This window comes from Gossypium arboreum, chromosome 10 (genome assembly GCF_025698485.1).
Source record: "Gossypium arboreum isolate Shixiya-1 chromosome 10, ASM2569848v2, whole genome shotgun sequence".
In the NCBI taxonomy this organism is placed as follows: domain Eukaryota; kingdom Viridiplantae; phylum Streptophyta; class Magnoliopsida; order Malvales; family Malvaceae; genus Gossypium; species Gossypium arboreum.
The window spans coordinates 7,458,840-7,486,583 of record NC_069079.1 but is presented as its reverse complement, the minus strand read 5'-3'; the positions used below and the strand labels follow the sequence as shown (position 1 = coordinate 7,486,583).

The following is a 27,744-nucleotide window of genomic DNA, read 5'->3' as shown; positions in this document are numbered from 1 at the left end:
TATATTTTAAATTTTTTTATTTAATGAAATAAGTTAAAAAAAATTTAATATGGGTCGGGCCGGGCCGAGCTCGGGCTTAACAATTTTATTTCGGGCCGGGCTTGGGCAAATTTTTAGGCCCATATTTCGGGTCGGGTCGGGCCCGGGCCTAGAAAATGGCCTGAAATTTTTAGTGGGCCCGGCCCGAACCCGGCCCGACCCATGCACACCTCTAAGCTCAGCCTTAAGCACGGGTTTTCCCGTCTTTAACCTGATCCTCGAAATTAGGTGACCTCCTCTTTTCCGATAAGCTAGTTATAGCTACCAAGGACGCCTCGGACACCAACTCTTCCTTGTGTAAATTAGTTATGGAACGTCCTATAACTAACCCTTACCGATCGAACAACCTACGAAACGTTCGTGATTTAGAACTCCGGCAGCTTTGCGTTCTAGAAGAGCCTAGCTTGAACCAATGCACTCAAACGTTGGGATATTTAAATCCGGTTACTACTTCCCTTGACGAAACCAAACAGCAATCCCCACTTGGCACGCCAATGTGTTCACGGAAGACCAATTAATCAATCGATCCTTTCGGAATTCCAACTGTACGTCTAGTCACACTAACTCAAACGGCGTTTTTTTTTTACTTAGTGTTATCTTGACTTTGTGAGTTGACGAAGTCATACTCTTAATCCGGAGAAATAATAAATATCGAAAGTTGGGAGTTAAACAGCTCGAGTTCGTAACTCACGGGTTTTTTGACGGGGTTAACACCGGCTTAAGACTGAAAGGGGTTTAGTGTGGCATGAATTTAGTCATGCTTGAAGGTTGTGGATTGTGTTTTGGCTTGGTGTGAAGGATGATGGAATTTTGGAAAGGAAAGGGGACTTGGATAGAAATTGACCCAATTGTGGAAAAGAAACAAAACCAAATGAAAATTGACAGAATGCTAAACTTCAATTTGAAAAGGGAAAAGGAGAGTATTTCTATTCCAAATAGAAGTAGGAATACAAAAACAAGAGATGATTTTCTAAGAACTAAAAGCCCCTATTTATATAAATAGGGTTTACTAAAAATAGCTTAATCCTAAAATAATAAAATAAAAATAAATAAAAAATAATAAAACAAAATAAAATAATATCTTCTATTTTTAGCTATTTACAAAGTCAAATTTTGATGTTAAGTCCTTGGCCTTCCCATCTTTATGATTTGGCCACAACTCAATGATTTGTGCTTCAATTTGGCCCCTTTTTGCTCGTTTTTGACTAATTGCATCCTTGACAAGATTAAATCATAAAAACACCAATTAAGCAGGGATTAGTTCAGAAATAAACCAATTTAGACACATGGATTATGTAAATTAATGTGTTTATCAATGCGGTTGACTTCAAGCATAGATATAGATTGGAAAAATCAGATGGCATAACCTTCAACTCAACTACCTGGTGTTGGACGTGGATAATGAAAGCGAATGACTCTTTAATACTGTAAGTAAACTTTCCAAAGCAAAAACATAGGACTCATTAAATAACAATATATTCAATGTGATGTAAACATATACTATTGCTGACTTTCTGTAACAATTTATGGAAGTTGGTGCCATGGTTTTTGAGTTCGACTCGGAACATATTATTTGACTGAAACATAAAACTGTTGGAAGGGTTGGATTTTCATGCAACGTAGGAGAAAAAAATGAGGGTTCTGAGGAAATCAAGCATTATATTCCACCCCTAGACGCCAGACTGCCATGTGATTTTCTGTTGAGGAAATTAGCACATTTACTTGGAAATGAGCATGGAATGTTACAGGAAGTAAAATGGATCGTTTATCTAGTCTAGTTACCTGTGCATCACCAGCAGGGATAGCTATAAGCATCAAGAGGTGTTCACAAAATAAACAGACTAATATTATTAAGAGCTCAATGTTTTCAGATGAGATGCATAATAGCTGGGTGAAGATTACAAAGGAAAAGCCAAAATGAAGTTTCTTGGCTACCTGATTTAATGCTGCAAAATTTTGTAAAGATCGGGTTTTGGCAGATTGGTAGCATCCAGGTAAATGGCTCCGTAACTAACCTAACAATGGGATAAAAAGAGTCATACAACTGTTAGATTAATTGTGCACAAATGTCATGCATAACTTAAATGTTCAAAATTTCTTGTTTAAAGATATTGCTGCATGTGTAGGAAAGAATGGATGTTAAATATGGAATGACTCATACTCGTTGAACGCAAACCTGGAAACTAAACAATGGATATAAAGTTTGTTGCAAAGCATGGAATGTGGCTTGTATATAATTGTTTCCTTCATAAAAATATAGTACATAATTTAGGATTAGATTTAGTGAACAGGGAATGATTTGGAGAAACATGCATGTAAAAATAAGCAAAAAGGAAGATTATCATACCAATGCTTTGAAGCCAAGAAGAGTTTGATCAATTCCCATCTCTTTTCACGTCTTCACCATCAATTGTGATCGTAGGGATATGAGAAATGTAGTGACAGTCCTCCCCTGTCCCATTTCTCGAATAACGCTCTGTCAGGATCGGGCAATCGAAGATATCTAATACTTGCAGAGTTGTCTTCTGAAGAAGATGGCGTGGCAAAGACTTTAACTTGAGGCAACTATTGATTTTCAAAGAACAAAGAAGTGGCATTGTAGTGAGTAGGTGTCCATAATTCCACTCTTGCCAATCGTCCATAGATTGAAATTTAAGATGTTTCAAACTGGGGAAGGCAATATTGTTATTAACTGATGATGATGATGATGATGATGATGCTTACCCCTTTTCTGTTTCTGCTCCCATAAATTCTTGGCCCACTTCTTTCACATTCTTCATTTCCCATATCTCTAGATGTTCAAGGACTGGCAACTTCCACATGGGAGGCAAGGTTTTCCAATTAAAACAGGCCCATAGTCTAACCCTCTTCAGCATAGTCAGTGACACCATCCAACTAGGGAAAGCGGTTGGACCATTCATGCGATTTATGTCCAAAGATTCCAAATACAGAGGTGGTTGTAAGGCTTCGAGAACAGATGATTCATGAGCATATGCTCCTTCCAGAACTCTCATACCTTTGTACATGGAATTAAAGGATAAAGTCAAATTACGAAGGCCAGTCTTCTTCCACAGTCCAGCTTCCTCTGCATCACGTCTACTCACATCTCCCAATCCTATTATCTTGAGATTTCCTCGAAGAAGAGCAAAGGTTCCCAAATCACAAAGGTTGGACCTATGCATTTCAGACTCTTTTAATATCTGTTCCCCGTCCCCAGCAAGAAGGTAGCCAAACGGTTCCACTACAAACTCCTCTAATGTCTGTAGAAGAATTGATCTTTTCAGTCCAAATGCCTTGGATGTGCATCCATATGTTTCTGCATTTTGGAGATGTCTCAAATTGATTAGCCCTTCAGGTATAAACTTCGAACTTTGAATACTTGAGCACAACCTGATGTTCAGAGTTTGCAAGTTACATAAGTCCCACAGTGTCATAGGCAATTCCTTTAATCCTTTATTTCCCTCCAAACTGACATATCTCAGGTGTATCAGTTCCCCTATTTGGCATGGAAGTTCTGTAATTGAAGTTTGCTTTCGATATCTGTTGTTGCTCAAATCTAACATCCTCAGGCAAGTTAGTTGATCAAATAATCTCGGCAAAGATGCATTTAAAGTGGATGAGTTAGAAGGACATGAGTCAACTAGGAGGCTACGAAGCTTTTTAGCATTATAAAGGAGACTTGGAATCACAGCCTGTTCATTATCAAGGATTACTCTTAAATGACGAGCACTTTCATGATACCATTCAGCTCTTTGCTCTTCAATACCATTGCTGGCTACTACATAGCATTCTCTTTTTCTCAAAAGTTGAGCAAAGTCATGCACTATATCATGCATTTTGCATCGTATTATACCATCATCATTTTCATCCGTCTCAAACTCTTGAAAGAAAGAACGCATTGCTAAGTTATCGAAGTACTCTTCACCAACAATCTCCATCCCATTTCCGTCTCCAAGAAAACCTTGAGCCATCCACAACTTGATCAATAAATCCTTCTCTATCTTGTAACCTTTAGGGAAAATGGCACAATATGAGAAGCATTGCCTTAATGGCGCTGGCAAATCATAATAGCTTAGTAATAAGGGAGAAAAAAGACCGGTTTCAGCCTCATCAAGCTCCCACATATTACTATCCAAGATTCTTTGCCATTGTTCTCTAGATTTTTTGAAACGTAAGAGACCTCCGAGTGTTTTTGCTGCAAGAGGTAAACCGTTGCACTTATCTGCAATTTTCTTACCAATGTCTGCCAAAATCTGACGCGCTCTGTGATTCCATCCAGAAAATGCTACCTGACTGAATAAGGACCAACACTCTTCTTCAGACAACTTCCCCAAATGGAATAATCTGGTACAACCCATTACAGTAGCAACATTCTCCTTGCGTGTGGTGACCAAGATTTTGCTTCCTGGGGGGGCACCACTTTTAAGACAGCATTTCAATGATTGCCACTTCCTCTCATCTTCTGTCCAGACATCATCAAGAACAAGTAGGAACTTTTTTCCCACAATAGATTCATGGATTTTCTCTAGTACAGTGTTCAACTCACCCAAACCCGAGGGAATACCCGTTAGAGCTTCAAGAATTGCTTTTGCAATCCTCATCTCATCAAAGGGATCTGAAACACACACCCATAGTTTCTTCTGAAAATAGGCGTTCACCTCTCTATCGTTGTAAACTATTTGGGCTAAAGTTGTTTTCCCTATCCCTCCCATCCCCACGATGGAGATTATAGGGACACCCCTTTCTTGACCATTTTCGCTTAGCAACATGCTAATAATGGAGTTTTTATCTTGGTCTCGACCACGTATTTCAGATGCATCAACAAAACATGTGGTTTTAGGTCTTTCAGGCTCTATATCATCATTCCGAATTAGATTTACAATGAAAGCAAAATCATCTTTCTCTTTTGCAATGACTTGAAGACTTTCACTTAGCTCTTTAATCTTGGTGGCAATACCACGACGCCGAACAAGTCGTGGAATAGAATTGGCGAAGGGCTGAAGCGAACTTAACCGAAAAGAACTTTGAGATTCCTCGATTTTCGATCTGATAACCACGGTGCTCCATCCGTCCAACAGGTCTTCAATATCATAAGCTACGTTTTGAAGCCTATCAAGCCAAAGCTTAACTGCTTGCTCCTTCACTTGTCTTTTCTCGGCGTCCGCAAGGACAGCTCGGATGGTGCAAAGAGTGGTGCCGATCTTCTTGAGCTCTTCGTTTACACCAACAACGAGTCTCACCCCATTTTCAGCAACTTGAAGGCTGAAGGAGGTTAGCCGTTCAAAGACTCCAGAAACAATCGCTTCCGCCATGGCAAGACAGCACTCGTATTAGAAAGGGTAGATATGATCAGTACTAGCCCGGGATGTTTGATTTCATTTATTGTAGATTTAATTGCACCAGAAATACACATATTCAATTATTTTACAAACTTTAAAATATTATAATTTCGTCCTTTCACTAAATTTATAAAATGTTATGATATAAATTTTATAAATGAAAATTTTACAACTGTTGTAAAAAGAAAAAATATATAAAAATTTCGAAAACATCAAAATAATATTTTATAATATTTAAATTTTCATTTTAAATTATATGATATATCTTGTTTAATAAATGAATTAATAATTTTAATTAAGAAAATATTTAATTGATATAACCTTATTTAAGATAGGGTAATCTATAAAAATAGTCACTTTTGTTTGTCTCAGGTTACATTTTAGTCACTTATGTTTGAAATGTTACGTTTTAGTCACTTATGTTACTATTTTGTTACAAAGTGATCACTCTACTGTTAAGTTCCGTTATCTCTCTAACTTGTAATAAATGCGTAGTAGTCCAACTAGATTTTAGAAGTCAACTTGGATTTTTAAATGGGATGAAAATAGATTTTAATTAAAAATTTAATTAATTAAAATTTTAAACCTAAATTTTAACTAAAAAGACCTTTATCTCCTCTTTTAATTTTTCTTGATCTCTTCTTTTTTCAATAATTTTTTTATTTGACTGGAAAAATTATTATTAAGATCAAAATAGTTGAAATCAAATTGACTACTTCATAAAGATGGAGGTATGTCTTCTTTGCATTCCTCTATCTCTTTTATTCAATCTTGAAAAATAAAAGATTAGATTTTTATTATTTAATGAAAACCTTAAATTAAAATTCTTGATATGAATATTAACAACTAAAAGAATTTCAGATAAAAAAAAGGAATACCCACAAAGGGATGTGAACAAACAAGGCGATTCAGATCAGAAAAAATCTTATTGAGAAACTAATTATTCAAAAACGTGAAGAATTGAAAAATACAATGATTTGGAACAAAAACGATTACCATATTCTTATTTGTCAACAGCACTTCATTTTAAGTTTTAGAACATAAATTTGTCGGTGAAGAAGACATACCTGGACTCTCCATTGAATCCTCTTTTGTTTTTGTACGTGAATACAAAATTTTGATGATAATAACTTTTTTAGTCAATTGAAAAAGAAAACTAAAAAAAGGGGGGAGATGGGTTTTTTAACTAAGATTTAGGGTTTAAAATTTTTAATTAATTAAATTTATTTAATAAAAAAATCTATTCTCATCCCATTAGGAAATCCAAGTTGGCACTTAAAATCTAGTGAGACTGCCACGTAGGATTACCGTTAAGGAGATAACAGAACTTAATGGAAGAGTGATCACTTCATAAAAAAATAATAACATAAGTGACTAAAACGTAACATTTCAAACATAAGTGACTAAAATGTAACCTGAAACAAACAAAAGTGACTATTTTTATAGTTTACCCTTTAAGATAAAATTAGAAGGATTTGAAATTTAATAATTAAAAAAGAGTTCATTATTATATGCTTTAGCTGCCGGTATTTTTCCTCATGCCACCGGAGCCCAAATGATTTTTTTATATTTTTTTCGCTTTTGGTCTTTTGAAAAAGTAAGGGTACGTTTGGTTCACTGTAATGGAATAGGGCTGTAATTGAATAGAGCTGTAATGAAATAGAGCTATAATCAGTAATTCAGCTATTTGGTTGAATGGAATGGAATAGAACTGTAATAGTATTCTTGTGTTTGGTTGAATGGAATGATATTGTAATAGCATAAGGAAAAAACTAAAATGACCAGAATACCCTTAGCAGAATTTTTTTAGAAGATGATTATTGTTATTGTTATTAATTTATAATAGGATTATTATTAAATATAATTTAATAATAAAAATAAATAATTTAATCATACTTTAATATAATTATTATTAAATATAATTTAATAAAGATAATAATATATAATTTAATAACATTCTTAATATAATTATTATTAAAATATGAATGAATAAAAACATAATAAATAATATTAAAAATAGTATATAACTATTTTATTATTTTTAAATTACAATACATATTTAATGTGTTAAAATATCATTAGCGAAGCAAATAATTTAATTATGTTCTATAAATTAATCTTCCTATAAATTAATCTCAATTTTATGGTATCACCTAAAGTTTTATTTGGACTATAATAACTGGTGTCATTATCTTCCTATAAATTAATCCCAAATTTATGGTTTCAACTAAAGTTTCATTTGTTATTTACATAATTTTTATATAATTTTTTATCTATGTTATTATCTAAAATTGATAAATTGTATTAAACATGAAATTTTTATTAAAAGAAAAAGGCACAAAGCATCGAAAAGAAAAAGTGTTATCTTTTATTTTTCTACTTGGTCACCATTGGTATTAGTATTGCTAAAACATTTGTATAAATAGTCTAAAATTTGGTACCAACATAATAAAATTATATAAATAGTTTGAAATTTTTATTTTTCTACTTATCCATTGGTATTAGGATCACTGAAGCATCGAAAAGAAAAGGCACAAACATTTTATTTCTATATATTCAATACTCGGAATCTTGTCAAGTTGCAATATCTCCTCTATTTCCAAAGAGACCAATTGGGGACAATCCGAAATCATAATAAAATGATGTCAAAACTTAACCCATATTGCGATAATGTAACGCCCCAATTTTCGGGAATTCTGTGAATGTTGGCATAGGTTTAATTGTGTTAGTGGGCCTCTAGCAAGCCCAAACTTAAGATAGAACCCGACAATTTTAGTTAATTTCTGTTCCATAAGAAAAAGGAGGTGAAATTATGAAATAGGACCTATGTGAAAATGTTTGAAAATGCTATAGGCTAAATTGAAGTGGCCAAATAAATAGGAGTGCAAAATAGGAGGATTTGCATGACAAACCTCCCATTTTACATGAAGTGGCCAGCCATCATGTTGTTGTAGACAAAATGTACACTTGATATCCATAATTTATGGTACAAATTGATACAAATTGATAATGGGTTAGGTAAATGTTCCATGACAATGGATTAGGTAAATATTCCATGATAACGGGTTAGGTAAATGTTTCATGATAATGGTTTAGGTAAATGTTTCATGATAAGAATTTCATGTCTTTTGTATTAAAGAATTAAATGGATGAAATATGAAGTTTTATTAAAAGAAAAAGGGGTGAAAAGAACAAAGTTTTGTCCATCTTTATTCATCATAGCTGAAAGTTAGAGAAGAGAAAGGAGAGGAGAAAACTCTTGAGTATTCGGTCATTAGGAGGAGGAAAATTGAAGGTAAGTTCTTGGTACCTTGCTTCTATTTTGAGGTTCATGAGTTCTTCTTGATTCTACCTTAACTCTTGAAGTATATTTTGATTTTTAGTTGTGTTGTGAGCATTTGATCATGAATTAAAATGAAGGAAATGGTTGTTGTTTCATGTTCTTTTGATGAAAAATGGAAGATAGGTGAAGTTGAGCCAAACAAATGAACATGCATGTGCCTTAGATGTTAAAGGAAAAATCAGCTAACATGTTGTGCTTTAAAATGATGAAATGGAGATTATTCTTAAGTAAAATCATAGATATGTGATGATTGATTGGTGATATACATGTTTAAATAACATGCATGCAAGTTATGTGTGAAAGAGTGAATTTGGTAATAAATCTGCTTGGGACAGCAGCAGTAACGTGACTTTGGAAAATCACCATAAATTGTGGGAGAAGAATTAGAAGCTGAATAAATTATGTAATTAAAGCTTATTGAGTCTAGTTTCTAATGAAATAAACAAGAACATATTTTGAACTCTGTACAATGAGAAATTTGATTCATAATGAAGAGTGGTCAGATTAGTCAAACAGTGAAACATGGGAAACTTTGAGAAAAATCTGGTATTGATTGGCTAAACCAAAAATTCTGAAAATTTTATGGATAGAAGATATATGAGTCTATTTTCAAGGAAAATTAACAGAACTTGATTTGGAGTTTCGTAGCTCTATTTATAAATGATTTAGTGGCTGTTGCTCAGGAAGACAGCTTGCAGTGAAATTATGATTATGTGGTAAACATTGACAAAAATTTGTTAATGAGTTGCTTATTGTTTTCTTATAAGCTTACTATGATCTGTAGGTGTGGTTGGCCGAATATTATAAGGGGTTAATACGTAGTTCGTATTTGAATAGTTAGATTGATGTGTTAGTAATCCAATTGTAGGCGGTTCGTGTGTGGATCTCGTCAGCATATCGTTGCAAACAGATGTGTAACTAACACCCTCTTTCTTAGTCTGGATCGGCAAAAGTCGAAAAGCCGAAATGCCGAAAACCAGTATTTTGTAGATTTACGAGTGTGCGAATGCTCGTGAGGTAAATCGATTAATGTTTTTGGTAAGCTGCAAAATTTGGACTGCAAAGTGCATTGATTTCTGTGCCCTCGATATTTTTGGGCTTAATGGGCCAAAATTGGAATGATGGGCCAACGGGCCCAATTCGGTAAGAACCCTCGGTAGTGATTCTGTTAGTACGTGAAAAGTAGGAATATGCGTGAAAAACCCTAAAAGCAGCTAAATTACTATAATAACCCTATGTATGGAAAATTACTGTTATACCCCTAGGTACAAAATTACCGAAATACCCCTAGGGTTAAATTGACCTAAATTCATGTTTGACTGTTGTTATTTACTGCATGCCATGTTGTTATTATCTGATGCATGGGATTGGGATATTGACGGAGGAATCTTGAAAGTGGCTTGTCCACGTCTTGGAGGCTTTGCCTCAATTTATTGTTAATGAGCGACAATCTTTGAATGTAGAAGTGTTAAATTTGGGTGGGTTGAGCTATTCCCCACATGGAGTGTATGGCTGGTACGGGTGGAGTGTAGTGGTTGGTGGGTTGAGTAGTCTCCCCAAATGGGCTTGCATATGTTATTGATGTTGCATGTATTTTGAAATGGGCCTATGGGCCATATTATTATCTGAATAAGGGGCTAAGGCCCAGTTTATTGTAATCTGAAAAGGGCTTTGGCCCAGTACCACTGTTACCTGAATGGGCTTAGACCCCAATAGGCTTGAGCTGACTTGGGCTTTGAATGGGTTTTCCTTACACACTGAGTTTCCCCAAACTCACCCCTTTTATTTTCATCCACGCAGGAAATCTCCAACCATAGTGGGCTTGGAGCTGTGAGGGAATTTGAGTGGCCACCGATTCGAAAGTTTGATTTTCTTCGTGAACTGGACATCCTTTTATTTACGTTGAAGTTTTGGGTTTTTAAATGTAATAAGGCCGCTTAATTATTTTTGATAGTTTTAATATGTATTACTAAGATAGGTATTACTTATTTTAACTGTTGAAATTGGATAGCTTTAGGGCGCGTTTTCAAAAACAAAATTGATTTCAAAATAACACGACAACAAGCAAAGCTTCCGCAATGAAAGTATTTTCCAAAATTAATCACTTTTCCTAAAATGACTTAATCAAATCGGTTTCTAGAAATATCCATGACGTTAAGGTGCGGTAATGGCGGTATGCATGTCTAGGATTGGATCCGAAGGAGCTTGGTACTTAGCAATCGATGGACTCACCACCTCTTTTCCGATTTCCTACCGGTGCACGACTTCCATTCACTTTAACCCTTAATGAATTAATCTTTTGAACATCAAGTACGATTTTCTGGACTTAGAATGGAAATTTTTTTTTTAACGTTTTGATGTGGCATGCCGGATCCGGCCATAACTTCTAGGCCGGGTTTGGGGTGCTACAGATAAAGATTTCAATTCTTTCTAACCAAAGATGTCAAAATTTATTGAGTTTGCGAATCTCAACAATGCCTTCTTTGCTGAATCTCAACAATGCCTTCTCTGCTGAAATATCAAATTTATTGAGTTACTCGGCCTTGCCTTTGCTAGTTTACCTGTTATTAGTAATTTAACACAAAGGCAAGGTTAGAACATCCAAGAAAAGAAAATCATTATTTAAGGTAATTAAAACGAATACTATTGCTAGCAGCGGCAGGTTAACATCCTTCATTACATCACTTTAATCTGACAGAACAAAATACAGCAACATTTGGCGAATATGATCGTTAATTTGTTAAATAGCTAGCCCCAGCCAATATGTTTGAATATGCTATTCCCCCCTTCCCTCCCTACTTTTCTCGATTAAAACCGGTTGTCATTGATTGATTAAAAAGAATATTGTTTATCATCATGGACTTAATTGAGACAAAGAAACACAAATTAGGGAAAATAAAAGCAGTTAACGGTGAAAGGCTTACTAGTGATATAAATAAAGAAGCTAATTTATCACCGCTTTTGGAGTTGAACCCGATTCTTTGTAATCTTGCACTAGTTCTTGAAGAAGCAAAGGAACAAGTCTATCCAAGAGAGCTTGTGTCATTCTCAGATTAATAACAAATCCATTTTATAATATATGCATGGAAAAATTAGAGAGTGAAAATGAAAATCCCCCCTCCCGTACTAATAACAGTATTTGAGGTAGAGGATTAAGCTTGTGTCAGACACTATGAAATGCGATTTAATCAACCATACTAATTATCCTTCAATATATATTAAATCAATATACTAAAGTAATAAAATAATAGTATAGTTAGAGAGGCTCCTTAAATCTTGCAAGCCCTAAAAGATAAATGTGCAAATGGATAAGATAGGATACATAAACATAACCTTAGCATTTGTATGCTGCAATTAAACAAGATCTACTTACATATTTCACGGACCCTCAACAGCTGAAGTTGGTAGTAAAATAAAAGGTCGCGTGTAAATCTGTTTACAAAAATCAACCTCATCCATAATGCTGTTAAAGTAAAATAAAAAACCATTGCTTAAATAGCTAGAAAGATGAGATAATTAAACATGTTAACATACTAGAACAGAAATACAATCACATTATCATGCTGACATTCTAAAAAATATAACTAGAATCAAGGTTCTACAGAAGTAAAATATAAATCGAATCATATAAGCCAGAACTGTCTAGTCAAAGGGGCTCTCAAATTTAGGTAATGCACCAGGAGCCTGAAAAATTTGAAATTCAATAAACCTAAAAGGAACTGCAAAACTTAACAAATTCATATTATTGTGGAAGGCAAAAACATATATAGATGGATATTCTGGAGAACCCAAAAGAACAATATTTTGTCACGGGGCAGAATTGAAGTTAAGTATCCAGGTAACTATCATGATCTTTGAAGCCAATAAGATAACAACCTTAAGACATAGATTCAACTTCACATCAACCTCTACAAATGGTTCAGACATATTTGTGTCCCAAGTAATATGATTTATCATAGTAGCATGGTTATCTTCTATTCTTGTTCGCTGTTTTATTTGTTTGTTATTATTATTGACTACAGATGCATGTAACTATAAGTTCTCTCTAGCAACAGAAAACTGAGAATAGTTGATTCACCACACATGCCAAAAAGGAATGAAAAGTTAAATAGCAAAAATATAAAACCTCATATAGCTGCACGCTCTTGGACTCACTAAAGGCGTCATAAAAAGGCTTGCCCCAAGAATCGACCATAGCCTGACAAGTCAAGAAAATGAGTTAAAATGCATCATCAACAACAATAACCAGAAACAAGAGAAAAGAAAAGTTAGCAACCAACAACATCTTTTGTTTCTCATGTTTTTACTGTTTTCATGATTGCAATTTAGTGCTAACCCCTCCATTGCCATGGAGTCGCTGATATGCCTCTTATCACAATTTTAAAGCAATGCACTATCTATTCAACATTCTCTTATCATGATAAAAATGGAAGATTTATAACATCATTAAGAAATACATAAATTTAGTCCAAAACAAACATAGAAAAAGGAAACCATACCTGAGAGTTTGCTCTAAATGATAGACAAACTAAAGATGCTTCAGGGATAGCCAACTTGCTAGCATAAAAAACAATCGGCAGCTTTGATTTTCTACCATCAGAATATATAACATCCATGGTATGAAACTTCCTGGGTACAATTCCGGGAATTAGAATCTTATTTACCAGTGCAATTTGCCAGGAAAAAAAACTAACAATTAAAATGTTTACAGAAAGTAACATTAATTTCACTAAAAAATCAGTTGCAATTCAACTAATTTGAACAGATTTGCAAATGATATAGCCTATATGTATATAAAAAGAACAAATCAATTAATACCTTACCACCGTGTTGTTTTAGCTCAGACATATCATCAAAATATTCTCTATTCAATTCATCAACACTGCCCTAAATCAAATTAAAACAATTATTTATATTAAATTTCATGGAAAAAAGAGCACGTAACAAAATTTCAATAAACAAAAAAAGCTTAAACTTACAGTCTTGCTTGTTCTTTCTCGATTTTTTCCTTGTTTGAAAGCTACACACACAAGACAAAAAGTTAAAAAGAATTATAACTTAAAAAATCAAATATTCTAGAGTTAAAAAGGGGGAGATGGAGGAATTTCTATGTAAATATTGAAGAAGCGAATGGATGATTTTGAAGCAAAATGTTAAGGAGGTGAAGGGGAAATCTTTGGGTCATGTCTTAGGAGGTAATGACAATTTGAAATTGAAGCTTGTGCCCTGTTTATCACTCGGTTTACCCTCAACATTTTTTATTTTCGATTTAGATTTCAATTCCCCCTCTAAGAACCCTCTTGCTCTTTCCAGCAATAGATGGAATTTTATAGATCAAGAAAAAGAAACGGAAGAGAGGAAAAGAAAACTCTATTGAGAGAAAAAAAAAAGCGAAAAAGATGGCGAAAATTTGGAAGAGAGGAATATGGAAGGAACAGAGGAGAAAATGTTTTACGACCTGCGATGAAGGAGTGTCCGTCGCCTTTTTCAAGTGAGAAAGTGGGAGAAGGGTAGAGGCAAAGTGGGGAGCGTCTTTGTATTGAGCGTTTCCTTAAACACCGAATCAGTAATCGGTGCTAATGAAACAGAATAGAAATAAGACAATTTCTTTGCATAGGCACGTAATAGAATAAGCCCGTAATAGCGCATTCCATTGAACCAAACAAGTGTTTAGTGTGGGCCCACAGAATAGGGTTGTAATGGCATAGCCATTACACTGAACCAAACATGCTGTAAAGGTTATTTTACCAAATTTATTTAAAAATTTTTGATATTTATAAAAATGACCTAGGTTCAAAAACAATCAATAAAATGACTTGAAATGAACAATAGAATAGGGTTTTGGGAACCCAATGGCCGATATCATTTAGTGTTTTGGCCTCGTGATTTCCCGATGATTGTGTTAGGCTTTAAAAATTTGAATTTTTTTACTTTGGCAACCTAATAGCCGGCACCAGGGTATTTTTTTAAATCGTATCATACTGGTATACAAAAATATCAGGATTTTTTTAAAAAATACGGTTCTAGCCTTCTAATGGCCGGCACCAGAGTAGCAAAAAAAAATGGTTTTGGCCTTCTAATGGCCGGCACTACACTAGTAAAAAAAAAACAAATTTGGTGATGGTCTGTAGATGGCCAGCACTAGACTAATAAAAAACAAATTTTGGTGCTGGGCATGTACTGGTAGGCACCAGAGTAAAAAAAAGAAAATTACATGGCCGGCACCAAACCTTATATATATAGTGGGTGGTTTGAGTTCTGATAATATAAATAGATAAGAAAATATTTTTTTGAGAGAGACATCAAAACGAGAGTGTTTTGTAGTATATCATCAAATGAGTTTTTTTATAGTGGATTGTAGATGGGAGTTTTTTTGTAATGGATTGTAGATGAGAGTTTCTCGTAGTGTACAACCGAATTTTGGGATTGAATTATATATTCTTATGTTTTAACGGAGTTGAATTATATATTGTTATGTCCACCTTAAAGGTTATCCTATTAAGGGGTTGGATGACTTTTTGCGGCATAAATGGCTAATCGAGATGTCTAATGCAGATGGACATTATCTATGGTTTATGCAACTGATTTTCTGTTTCTTTTAATTTTGCTGACCGTTTCAGGTATTCAATTATCTTGTACTGATGCAACGTATACCTGATTCAAGTATAAGACGATTAATTGTGAAGAAACTACTATTAAAAATAATTGTATTATTTCTTTAGAATGTTCGTATTTTTTATATTTGTAAATTTAATATAGTTGTTTAGGATTTAAGATTTCATTTTTATATTTTGGTGTATTAATTTCTTAGAATATTTGTATTTTTTGTATCTGTAATTTAATTTAATCTGTAATATATGTAGTTTGAATTTAAAATTTTCTTGTATTAATTTTACCCATCATTTGTAGTTCGTTGGGTGTTTAAATTTAATTTAGTACGTATTATTTTGTTTGAATTTTTTTGTATTAATATTGTAGAATGATTGTATTTTATTGGGTATGTAAATTTAATTTGTCGTATGTTATTACTTATTTGAATATTTTTTAATATTTCTAAGTCATTTATTCGAACAAATAATTATTTTAGAGAAATTAAATTAATATTAAAAATAGAATAATTAAAAATAAAATAAATATTTATAGAATAATTTAAAAAAAAGTACAAATTTGTAGATAAAAATTAAAATTGTCACGATCTCGGCGACGTCTCCGACGCTGGCGTGTAACAGTCCGGATGCCTCCGTCGGCGATGCCGTGCACCTTGCTCAGGCATTTGAGAATTGTCGATCCGACCTCCGATGTCCGTCCGGTGTACTTAGAAAAGTAGAATAATCATATACACCATAATCGGGAGTTAATGGGTATTGCATGACTGGAGGTGCCGATGGAAAAATATCCTCAGTGGTGGGTGTACGTGCTTCGGGATCAAGCTCCAGGTGGTATGAGGATGATGCGGACCGTGTCGAATGTTGAGGCTCAAGGTCGTCATCAAAAATATCCTTGAATGATGGAGGAATTTGTTGCTTGGGCTCGAGCTCCAGGTGGTGTGATAAGGACCCGGATGCTTCATATTCGGGCTTAAGATCGGGGTTCGAGGTAGTATCGAATTTAGGGCACGATTTTCTCGAATTTTCAAGTATGAAATATTTCCTTTAAACCGTAATACGGGTTTTTAAATAAAAATGCTTACTCTCGGAGATACTAAGTGTTGTGCCCCAACTTACCGGGTATGACATCTTATTACCTTGAGATAAGATTTTGGTAAATAAAGGCAATGTTCGGTATTTGGAAGTTTGAGATATTGTGTCCTAACTTATTGGGTTTCAATTCTTCTCGTTTACCCTAAATAATCGAATCCCTTTTTAAAAAGGGGGTTAAAATACACAAATTTTAAGTAAAAGGCAAGCTCATTCTCAAAAGTTCGAGATGTTATGTCCTAACTTACTGGATGTGACATTTTGTTACTTCGAGACGAGAAGGTCTTCAACATTCGAGAGTTTTTTTTTTACAAAAAGAGGGATTGTATTTTAAAGTCTTTCAAGTTTTTATTTTTTGACACTAAGACACTAATTAATCAACTAGGTACCAATTTTTGGGCGTATCGAGGGCGCTAATCCTTCCTCGTGCGTAACCGACTCCCGAACTCATTTTCTGATTTTTGTAGACCAAAAATTATCGTTTTAGTAAATTTTAACTTTTATTAAAATGATTAATTTGAGGTGACCTGATCACACCTCATCAAAAAGGATTGGTGGCAACTCTTTTTTTTTTCGTTTTCATTTTCAAAAGCCAAGTCGACCCCGTTTTTCAGAAAATGGTTTCGACAGCTTGGCGGCTCCGCTGGGGACCCAAATAAGAGAGTCAGGCCACATGTTGATTAACTTTTGTCTTTTTGTCGAAAATTGAAAATTTGGTTTTGATATACGATCCTTTTATTGCATTTTGTCTTTCTTGTGTTACAATCTTCATCATTTTATTCATATTTTCTTTATTTGCTTCGAGCTTTTTTGTATATCCCTGCACATTGTATTGCATGACCACGTAGTTACACCCTTTTAAGTGGGAGTGAGAAACTATTCCTTCGTGAGGTCTTCACCTTCGTGTAGGATAGTGGATCGCTTTCGGGATACATCTGTACCTATGTCTTTGTGAGATTTTCATCTCCGTGCAGCCATAGGGAAATGTATTCTCCTGAACTGAACTCGGTCTATATGATCCTAAAATGGGTAAGGATCGAGGAATCTGTAGGTTCGGGTACCTTTTACTTTAGAACCAAATCGCATATAGAGAGCCCTAGGAGCTTACCCTAAGTAGAGGCACGCCAAATCCTAGTCGTCACCCAGATAGGTGCTCTATTTTATTTCTTCTATACTGATGTGTTTGATTTTGCTTCGATCACATTGCATTTTCATCGTAAGAGATCCTTTCGTTGCATTTTTATTCATCATTGTTACGATCCTTATCATTGCGGTTTCGTTGTATTGGTTTGAATTTAGGCATCTTTCTGTATATTCCATTACATGATAGGTTGATCTTACCCTTTTAAGTGAGAGTGAGAAGCTATACCTTCGTGAGGTTTTCACCTCCGCATAGGCTAGTAGACTGCTTCCGGGATACATCCATACCTATGTCTTCGTGAGATTTTCATCTCTGCATAGCCATAGGGAAATGTATTCCCCTAAACCAAACTCAATCCGTATGAGCCTATGATTGGTGAGGACCGAGGAATCTGCTGGTTCAGGTACCATTTCCTTAGAACCGAGCCACATATAGAGAGACCTAGGAGCTTGTCCTAGGTAGAACCACTCTGAACCCCCAGTGGTCATCCAGGTAGGTATTCTATTTTGTTTATTTCTCCTGTACTAACGTGTTTTGTTTTGTTTTAACTGCATTGCATTACATCATCATAGAAAGGAGGTGTTGATTCATATTTGATTGCTAAATAGAACAGTGTGTCATAAAAAAATGAATTTTTTGATAGAATGGAGTATAATACGGTTGTCTGAATATGGTCCGAGTAAACAACAAGAGAAGGCTGATAGTTAATAAAGGAATACACGACTTTGCTTCATCGCTTAAGGATTCAAGCCAACAAAGATTATTCGAGAGCTGCCATGTCCTAAAGAAGTTAACGAGCATTGCGGGGATAAGTGAGCAATGGGCCGCAGTCCAGATAGAGTAGAAAGGAGATAATAGGGACATCTTTTGGGAAATTTGCAAGATTCAACCATAATATTCGGATATAAAAAGGATCAGTGTCTTCGCTTGGAATATGAGGGCAATGCCACATCTGTAATCTATTTTATATAAAGGAAATTGTTTTCTAGAAAAGTTGTTCTAATAGAATTGAATTCAGAATCAACACCTCTCTTTCTTTTGCATTCATCCCATGCATTTGCATTGCATTTCATCACATGCATTTCCATTGTATTTCATCACATGCATTACATTAACCAAAAGAGTTGGAATTCTTTGAAGAGGTCAAAGGCCGAGAAGGAATGCTTGGAAATTGGGGCATCAATGCCATATCCAAAGAAGGAATTGGAAAATAGAACTGATCAAGCATTTGCCCTAATGAGTCGGGAAGTGTTTTGAACAATGGGACTGTGGAAGAGATCCCTGTATTTCTTAGAGCCAATTTAGAGTAATATTCAAAACGCTTGTTGCTTTAAGCCTAGAAACAATAAGAATCCTTTTGTGAAATAGGCTTGTGTTTTAAGTCTTTATTTCAATAAAATGCATCTTTTTAAGCAAATATTCTTTTATATTGTACAAATAGTTATTTTTAGATTCTATTGTTCTTTGGACTCTCTTTTAAATATTCTTATTTTGTATTCATGATCATACCATTCAAATAATCATTCTTAGATTCATTTATTCTTTAGAAGCTTCCTTCGTACCTACAATAGGTACCCAAATATCAACGACATGAGCGACGCTGCTACTGACCCAGAATCTCCTTTTGAGCGAGGTATGTGTCTAAAGGGATCTCAGGACTTTGAAGATGACAAAGATTATAACATATCTCCTGATTTGTTAATGATGGTAGAACAAGATGAAAATAGATCTTACCTTACAAAGAGTCAGTGGACAGTAAGCTTAGGACAAAAGAAAGAGGCAAACATCGGAGCCTGCATCATTATAGAAAAACAAAGCGAGATGTTATTGAGAATTCCAAGATGTTTTCACATGATCGTATCAAGATATGCCTGGGTTATTAAGACATATGAATGCTGTCAAGGCTAGGGAAATCTTAGAAGAGGTCCATAATGGTGTCTAAAGAACACGTGCTAATGGTTTTACGATGGCCAGGCTAATCATGAGATTTTGGTTTTGCTGGTCCACCATAGAAAGAGATTGCATCAATATACCGTAAATGCCAAATTTATGGAGAGAAAGTTCATGTGCTTTATTCATTTTGTCACAAATTTTCTCTATGTGGGGCATGGAGGTTATGGGCCGATCTCGTCGAAAGCTTCTAGTAGGCATCAATTGCTTCGCGAAAAGGGTGAAAGTTGTTTCATATGCCAATGTTACTAAGTCGACAGTCATCAAAAAAACAAAAAACAAAAAATAAAAAATAAAAAAATAAAAAAAGGGGTGCCAACAAAGAATTCCAGAAAAGATCATGTCTAACACAACTGTACAATGTCAAAAGTTTGCAGTCTGTTCAAAGATTAGGCGCTATATTGCAGTGTAACAAAGAAAAAAAAAGAGAAAAAAAACAAAAAAAACTAAGGATCATGGGAAAGATGATCGAGACTTGTAAAGATTGGCATAAGAAGTCACCATTTATCCATAATGTTTTTCGAACGACAGCTAGGACCTTAGCCGGGGCAACACATTGATCATTGGTTTATGAAATAGAAGCACTTTCACCCATTGAAGATGAGATTACTTTTCTTCGAGTCTTGTCAAAGCTAAAATTGGATGAAGCAGAATGGATCCAGTGAACTTAAGAAAAGAGGTTGAAAGTTACCTGTCATGGTCAAACGTACCAAAAACGAATGATGCAAGCTTACGATAAAGAGGTTCGTACTAGAGAATTCCACGAGGGAAACTTGATGTTGAAAAAGATCCCTTTATATAAAAGGACTTCAGAGGGAAGTGGATGCCAAACTAGGAGGGATCTTATGTAGTAAAAAAGGCCTGTTCTGGAGAAGCATTGATATTGACCAAAGATGGATGACAAATCCAGTTAATAAGTATTCTATCTAAAAAGGGAGAGGCCAAAGTGAAAACCCATAAAGGGCGCCTTGAAAAAAAAGCAAAAACAAAAACAAAAATCCAAAAAAAAAACCTTAAAAAAAAAGAGAAAAAGGAAAAGGAAAGGCCATGGCGAAAACCCGCAAAGGGCATCTTGGGACCAAAGGGGATTCGAGTTGAAAACCCAAAAATGGCGGCTCAAATTTGGATCAAAGTAGGGCATACAGCAGTCTTGCTATGCCTGCATTAACAATAAAGAAGTATGTTACGTCTTGGGGCATCAACGAAGTACTCCGGATCCCTTAAACACATATTGAGCTCAGAAAGGTCCTCAAGAAATTGGTACAGAGAAGCTCAAACTGCGATATCTGGGGCACCTAGCTTCTATTTTACCCGTTTTGAATTTGTTATCTTTGATTACCTTATTCTCTTCGAGATATGTCCCAATAAATTTCATTTTTATTGCATTGCCATCTTTGATTAATTTATTCATTTTGAGTTAATTTCCTTCTTGTTGCATTTGCAATCTTTGATTAATTTATTCATTTCGAGCTATGCTCCCAATCAATTTCCTTCTTGTCCATTGTTTTGATCCTTTCTGAGCATTTTGCATTGAAATAACAATTAATGGACCAATAATAGTTTCATAAAAGAAGTTTTGCATATTACTCTGGAAGCTTCTAAATAGTATAGGTGTAACGTCCCCCTACCCGAGACCGTTGTCGGAGTCAAGCAGGAGACATTACAAAACTTATCTTAGCACTTAAACAGTTTTCGTAGTAAACTATCCATCTGCGTCACGGTCTCTAAAAAAATCATATCTCGAGTTACAAAACTAGAAATCCAATTCTGTAAATTTTCCCTAAAACTAGACTCATATATCTACTTACTAATTTTTTTCTAGAATTTTTGGTAAGGCCAATTAGTACAGTTTATTAGAAGAAGTCTCCCCTGTTTCAGGGTTCGGCTACTCTGACCCTTGTGCACTACGAATCAAATTTCTTCCTGTACAGAAATCCAATGACTATGCCATTTGTTTTAATTAAAAATAGACTTAATAAGGAATCCATACAAATAAAGTTTGAGTCCTAATTCTTAATACACAATTTATGGTGAATTTCTAAAGTCAGAATAGGGAATCCATAAATTGTTCTAACCCTGTTTCACCAAAACGTAAATATCTCATAAAATACAACTCTTTTACCTATTTTGTTTCTTCCATATAAAAATAGATTCATTAAGCTTCAATTACATATTTTATTCATCATCTAATTCACTTTATACTATTTTTGGTATATTTTCAAAGTTTGAGTACCGCTATTGTCCAAATCTGTTTTAGTAAAAATGTTGATAACTAAGTTTATAACATCTTCATTTCTTCTCTCTACAACATTTACCAACAATTCCACTTATTACTCTTCACTAACATATCAAAACATACCATATTTAAGGTTTTGGTAACATTTACAAAACATACCAAAATATCACTTAACAACTTAGATACTTTCAAAATAACCAAAAGACATCCTAGGTACAATGCCATTTTCTAAAAAGATAGAAACTTCACCAATTTGAGTTTGGGGATCGGCTTGTATCTTTGAGTCCTTATACTTTCAGATTTACCTAACTGCGACGCGAAACAAACCGTGACGCTGAGAATACTCTCAGTGGTATTTCTATAAACAATAGCTTAATCAACTTTAAAACATAGTAATTCAAACACATTATTGCTATTATTCAATATCGATCAGTACTTTAATAACCTTTACGTTATTTACCCTTATTAACATAACTCGGACACTGACGGATACACGGATCCAACCCACACTCCGGGATAAGCACATAGTGCTTCATCGGAATAAATCCGAACTTTAACATTATAGTACACAAAGTACTTCATCGAACAAATCCGAACTTTAATAATGAGTCGACACATAGTGTCTCATCGACTCAATGTCGAATATCCCAATACTTCCAATTCCTATGACATGTCAACTATATCCGACTAGCCCGACATCGCTAATAGGGTATTCAAAATCACATTCATTTCAATATGGTAAAAATACTTACCTCATTCACATTTTCATACAATATAAATATCAAATATAGCAATAACGATTAAGCTCGGTTTATAGAAATACAAACCACTATTTATCGAATTTAATCGATATCTTCGTTCACTTTCTCTTTTCCCTTCTTTGATGACGTATCCGGTGCTACGTTTGCTACTAACAATCATACAATTAAAAATCATCAATATACTAATTCATAAAACACATTTTCACTTTCTATCAAACTTTTACAAAAATTCCAATTTCATCCTTTTTCCATTACTAATCTTTTTTCTTTAACTTAAGCTTCATATTCTCTTTTAATCAACTCATTAACAATTTCTAACTCATAAAATTCATTATAAAACATAAATTTTGAGCTCTATTCAACTTAATCCCTATTTAAACCTAACTTAGAATTCTTTTAATAAATCACTCAATTTTCACTTCTAACTTCAATTCCTATCAATTTAACCCGTAAAACCTCAATTTATTCAACTAAATCAATATCTAAAAATTTTCTATTTTTCTTCATTTTAACCTCATACATGTAGAACTTTGAATTAGGCATCCATAAACATAAAAATCATAAGAAATGAGCTAAAACAACTTACCAATCAAGCTTTACGGCCTTAATCCTCAAATTTCCCTTTTCTATTTCTTTCTTTCTTTCTTTCTCACGTTTGCTCTCTGTAACTCTTTCTATGTTTCTTTACTCATTATTCTTTATTCATTATACTATATTATTCTAATAAAACAACTTAATTTATAAGAAAAACTACTTTAACACATTTAATATCTTTACCAACTATTACACATGTTATTCAATATTAACACACACATGTCACTTAGGGTCTAATTGCTAGATTAGTCCCTTTATTAATCTTTAATCTATAATTAAACTTTTATACCGTATGCAATTTAGTCCTTTAAACTAAATTCAAGCTACTTCACTTAATTAAACACTAAATAACCATTCAACTATAATTCATAAATATTTCTAATAAATATTCATGAATTAATTTTCTGAAACAGATATCAAGACTCAATTTCCGATACCGTAACTTTCGGTTCATTACAATTCTCTCCCTTAATAAATTTCGTCCTCGAAATTTACGAAAAGAGATGGGGTATTGAGATCTCATCGTTTCTTAGGTTCCCACGTAGCTTCTTCAACACCGTGACTTCGCCATAGCACTTTTACTAAAGGAATACGTTTATTACGTAATTCTTTTACCTCTCGTGCTAGAATCTCAACCGGTTCTTCTTCATACGATAAGTCGGTCGAATCTCTACATTCTCGGTAGTAATAACATGTGAAGGATCGATCGATATCTTCTTAGCATAGAAACATGGAAGACATCGTGCATTTTTCGTAGTTCGGAGGTAAGGCCAATCGATACGCCATTGGTCCAATTCTCTCAATAACTTTGTAAGGCCCAATAAAACGAGGACTTAATTTTCCTTTTGACCAAATCTTAGAATTTTCTTCCAAGGTGAAACCTTTAAAATACTTTATCCCCGATCGAGTATTCAATATCCCGTCGTTTCAAATCGCATACGATTTCATCTATCAAAAACAATTTTCAATCTTTCCGAATTTTCTTAATCAGATTTACATTTCTTTTTGAACCAATTCAGTCCAATCATCTTCTTCTCATTCGATTCATCCAACATACGGGTGATCGGCATCTTCGCCCATACAAAGCCTCATACGGTGCCATCTCAGATACTTGATCGAAAACTATTATTATACACAAATTCGGCTAATGACAAATAATATTCCCAGTTAGACTCAAAATCAATCATACAGGCTCAAAGCATATCTTCTAAAATTTGTATTACCCGTTTAGATTGACCATCAGTCTGTGGATGAAAAACTGTACTAAAATGAAGTCGAGTACCGAAAGATTCATGTAATTGCTTCCAAAACCTTGACGTAAACCTTGGATCTCTGTCAGAAATTATTGATTTTGGAATACCATGTAATCTAATGATTTCCTGAACATAAACCTCAGCAAGTTTCTTTAACGACCAATCGGTTCTCACAGCTAAGAAATGAGCTGACTTCGTAAGTCGATCAACTATTACCCAAATAGCATTCTTTTTACTTGTAGACATCGGTAATTCCGTCACAAAGTCCATTGTTATTCGGTCCCATTTCCATTCAGGAATATTGATGGGTTGAAGTAATCCCGATGGAACTTGATGTTCTGTCTTCACTCGTTGACAAGTCAAACACTTTGCCACATATTCAGTTATATCCTTTTTTATTCCCGACCACCAATACAATTCACGCAAATCACGATACATTTTCATACCTCCAGGATGAAATGCAAATGGACTATTATGAGCTTCTCAAGAATTAACTCTTTCAACTCGTAATTATTCTAATGCAAAGTCGATTCTGAAATCTTAGATGACCATTTCCATCAATGCTAAAATTTTTGTTGTACCATTCGAATCATCTCTTTTCTTTAACAACTTATCATCTTCTAACTCGTTTGATCGATTCGATCAAACATTACGGCTTTATTCTTAATTGGTCAAAAGGCTTCCATCTTCAATGATACTAACTTGTGCAAACATTGCTCGTAATTCAATCGCACTTTTCTACTCGGTCGTCGGCTACTATATTAGCCTTCCTCGGATGATAGTCTATGACACAATCATAGTCTTCTAGAAGCTCTATCCAACGCCTTTGTCTCGATTCAATTCTTTTTTGAAAGCGAATACTTTAAACTTTTATGATCCAGATAAACATAGCACTTTTCACCATAAAGATAGTGTCTCCAAATCTTTAAGGCAAAAATTACATTGCTAATTCTAAATCATGAGTTGGATAGTTGCGTTCATACAGCTTTCGATTGCCGTGAAGCATAAGCAATGACTTTCCGCTCGCATCAAGACACATCCGATCCACTCAATGAAGCATCACTTGTACACTACAAAATCTCTTTCGATTACGTAAAGTCAACACCGGTGCCTCTGTTAACATTCGTTTTAATGCTTCAAAACTTTTCGACATTGCTCATTCCAAACAAATGGAATATTCTTCGTAGTAGCTTGGTCATCGGTAAGGCTATCTTTGAAAATCCGTTGTGAATCTTCGATAGTAACCACCAATCCGAGAAAACTTCGTACCTCGATACATTCTTAGGAACTTTCCACTGAATAACTGCTTTAATCTTCTTTGGATCCACTCTAATTCCATCCGCTGATACGACATGACCAAGAAACACAACTTTTGATAACCAGAATTCACACTTGCTCAATTTTCCGTACAATTACTTTTCTCGTAATATTTGCAAAACAATCTGGAAATGTTGCTCATGATCTTTTTCTGACTTGGAATACACCAAAATATCGTCGATAAAAACTACTACGAACTGATCCAAGTATGGCTGAAAAATTCGATTCATAAGATCCATAAAAGCAGCAGGGGCATTTGTCAGTCCAAATGGCATTACTAAGAATTCATAATGCCCATACCTCGTACGGAATACCGTCTTCAATATGTCACACTCTTTTACTTTCAACTGATAGTATCCCGACCTTAGATCAATCTTTGAAAATACTAAGCTCCTTTCGATTGATCAAACAAATCATCTATTCGGGAAGTGGATACTTGTTCTTGACAGTCAATTTGTTGAGTTGTCGATAATCAATGCACAACCGCATCGACCCATCTTTCTTCTTAACAAATAACATTGGAGCTCCCTATGGTGATGTACTAGGTCGTATAAAACCTCTGTCCAATAAGTCTTGCAACTGTACTTTTAATTCCTTTAGCTCGATGGGTGCCATACAGATGCGGAGGTATCGATCCGGATCTGTGCACAGGCGGACTTCAATCACAAATTCTACTTCTCGACCAGGGGGTAATCCAGGTAATTCCTCAGGGAATACATCAGAAAATTCACATACAGTCCGAATTTTACTACACTGACTTTCAACTGAATCCGAATTAATCACATATGGTAAGAAAGCATTACAACCTCGATGAAGAAACTTGCTAGCTTTAATGGCCGAAACAATACGAATTGATCTACTAGTCCGAATACCATTTACTTCAATTCTATCTTCACTTTCATTCTGAACAATAAACTTCTTCTTGTAACAGTCTAAAATCACTCCATGTTCTGATAACCAGTCCATTCCCAAAATAACATCAAGGTCGCCAAATGGCATAATCAACAGATCAACAGGGAATATTCTATCTTGAATCATTAACGAACATCTTCGACATATATGGTTCACTAAAGTAGTTTGTCCCAGTGGACTAGACACTTTTATCATAACTTTAGACAATTCAAACTCTAATTTTTTTGTCTCAACTACTTTCGTATTAACATATGAATGTGATGACCGAGGTCTATTAAAGCATAAGCGGTGTTGAATTCAATAAGAATATACCGTCACCACATCGTGAACATCTTTCTCTTCTCGAGTCCTCACAACATACGCTCGAGCTGGAGCTCTAGCTTGATTGTTGTGTAGCACTCTCACTAGTTTTTCTAGTACCACCTCTAGCAACGAACTACTTGGCCGATCCCGACCTCTGGAAGAAAATTCAGATCTTTGCACTACTGTCGGTGTTGTTCCAGATATCTTTGGGCAATCTTTAATAAAATGATCGGTAGCTCCACAACGGAAACAACCTCTAGTCAACTTTCTACACTCCTCTTTGTGTCGGTTTCACAATGCTCACATATTGGAATTTCAGATTCGAATCGGACTTGAATCTTGCCAGATGACACGATGAGTCATCTTTTCCGACCTTGATCACTCCTTTCCGATCGAGAACTAAATCTTCAATTACCTCGTGATTCCTTTGACCGCTTAAGCTGTGGACTTGAACTAACCATTCCGGGACGTTTTTCAATTGAACGAGCAACTTGGACTTTTTATCCTTCCGAGAATTTGTTCAATCATCTTAGCTCTTTCCATTAAATCCATAAACTCGGTGATTCTAAGAGGCATCAAGCGTAGTCTAAATTCATCACGTAATCCTCTTAAAAATCTTTTACATCGGTCGACTTGATCGGTACAAACTTAGTGGCATATCTGCTCAATCTCAGAAATTCTCGTTCATAATCCACTATGAGCATCTCACCTTGTTTCAGTGTTAAGAACTCTTGTCTTTTGTCCTCTATGTACATTTCTCCCAAATACTTATTTTGAAACTCTTTTTGAAAGAAGTCCCAACTTATCTGTTCCTCAAGTACATTCTGAATCACTGATTCCCACCATACTAAAGCTTCCT

At 34.7% G+C, this 27,744-nt stretch overlaps 1 protein-coding gene and 1 pseudogene across 5 annotated transcripts; both read right to left on the bottom strand.

The window, feature by feature from the left end:
* Positions 1-939: 939 nt before the first annotated feature.
* On the bottom strand, positions 940-5,444 carry LOC108487492 (putative disease resistance protein RGA3). 5 transcript variants are annotated; one of them, XM_053019614.1, is made up of 5 exons: positions 2,764-5,444; positions 2,387-2,604; positions 2,201-2,283; positions 1,975-2,054; positions 940-1,255 (listed from the first exon to the last, which is right to left on the bottom strand). In XM_053019614.1, exons 1-2 carry the CDS (start codon positions 5,349-5,351, stop codon positions 2,415-2,417), a joined length of 2,778 nt encoding a protein of 925 aa, XP_052875574.1. In that variant the 5' UTR covers positions 5,352-5,444; the 3' UTR covers positions 940-1,255; positions 1,975-2,054; positions 2,201-2,283; positions 2,387-2,414. The 5 variants fall into 5 exon arrangements, with proteins under 5 accessions (XP_052875574.1, XP_052875571.1, XP_052875573.1 ...); XM_053019611.1 differs by having other exon boundaries at positions 2,216-2,283; XM_053019613.1 differs by having other exon boundaries at positions 1,975-2,049; positions 2,216-2,283.
* Positions 5,445-12,704: 7,260 nt separating this feature from the next.
* LOC128281735 (uncharacterized) lies at positions 12,705-13,976 on the bottom strand (annotated as a pseudogene).
* Between the last annotated feature and the right edge of the window lie 13,768 nt (positions 13,977-27,744).

What these genes read in the sequence shown, in the direction of transcription:
- LOC108487492 (XM_053019614.1), bottom strand. Translation starts at nt 5,351, where the DNA reads ATGGCGGAAGCGATTGTTTCTGGAGTCTTTGAACGGCTAACCTCCTTC. An exon ending in GGAGCAGAAACAGAAAAGGG is followed by an intron (nt 2,605 to 2,763) that starts GTAAGCATCATC and finishes GAAAATCAATAG; the next exon opens with TTGCCTCAAGTTAAAGTCTT.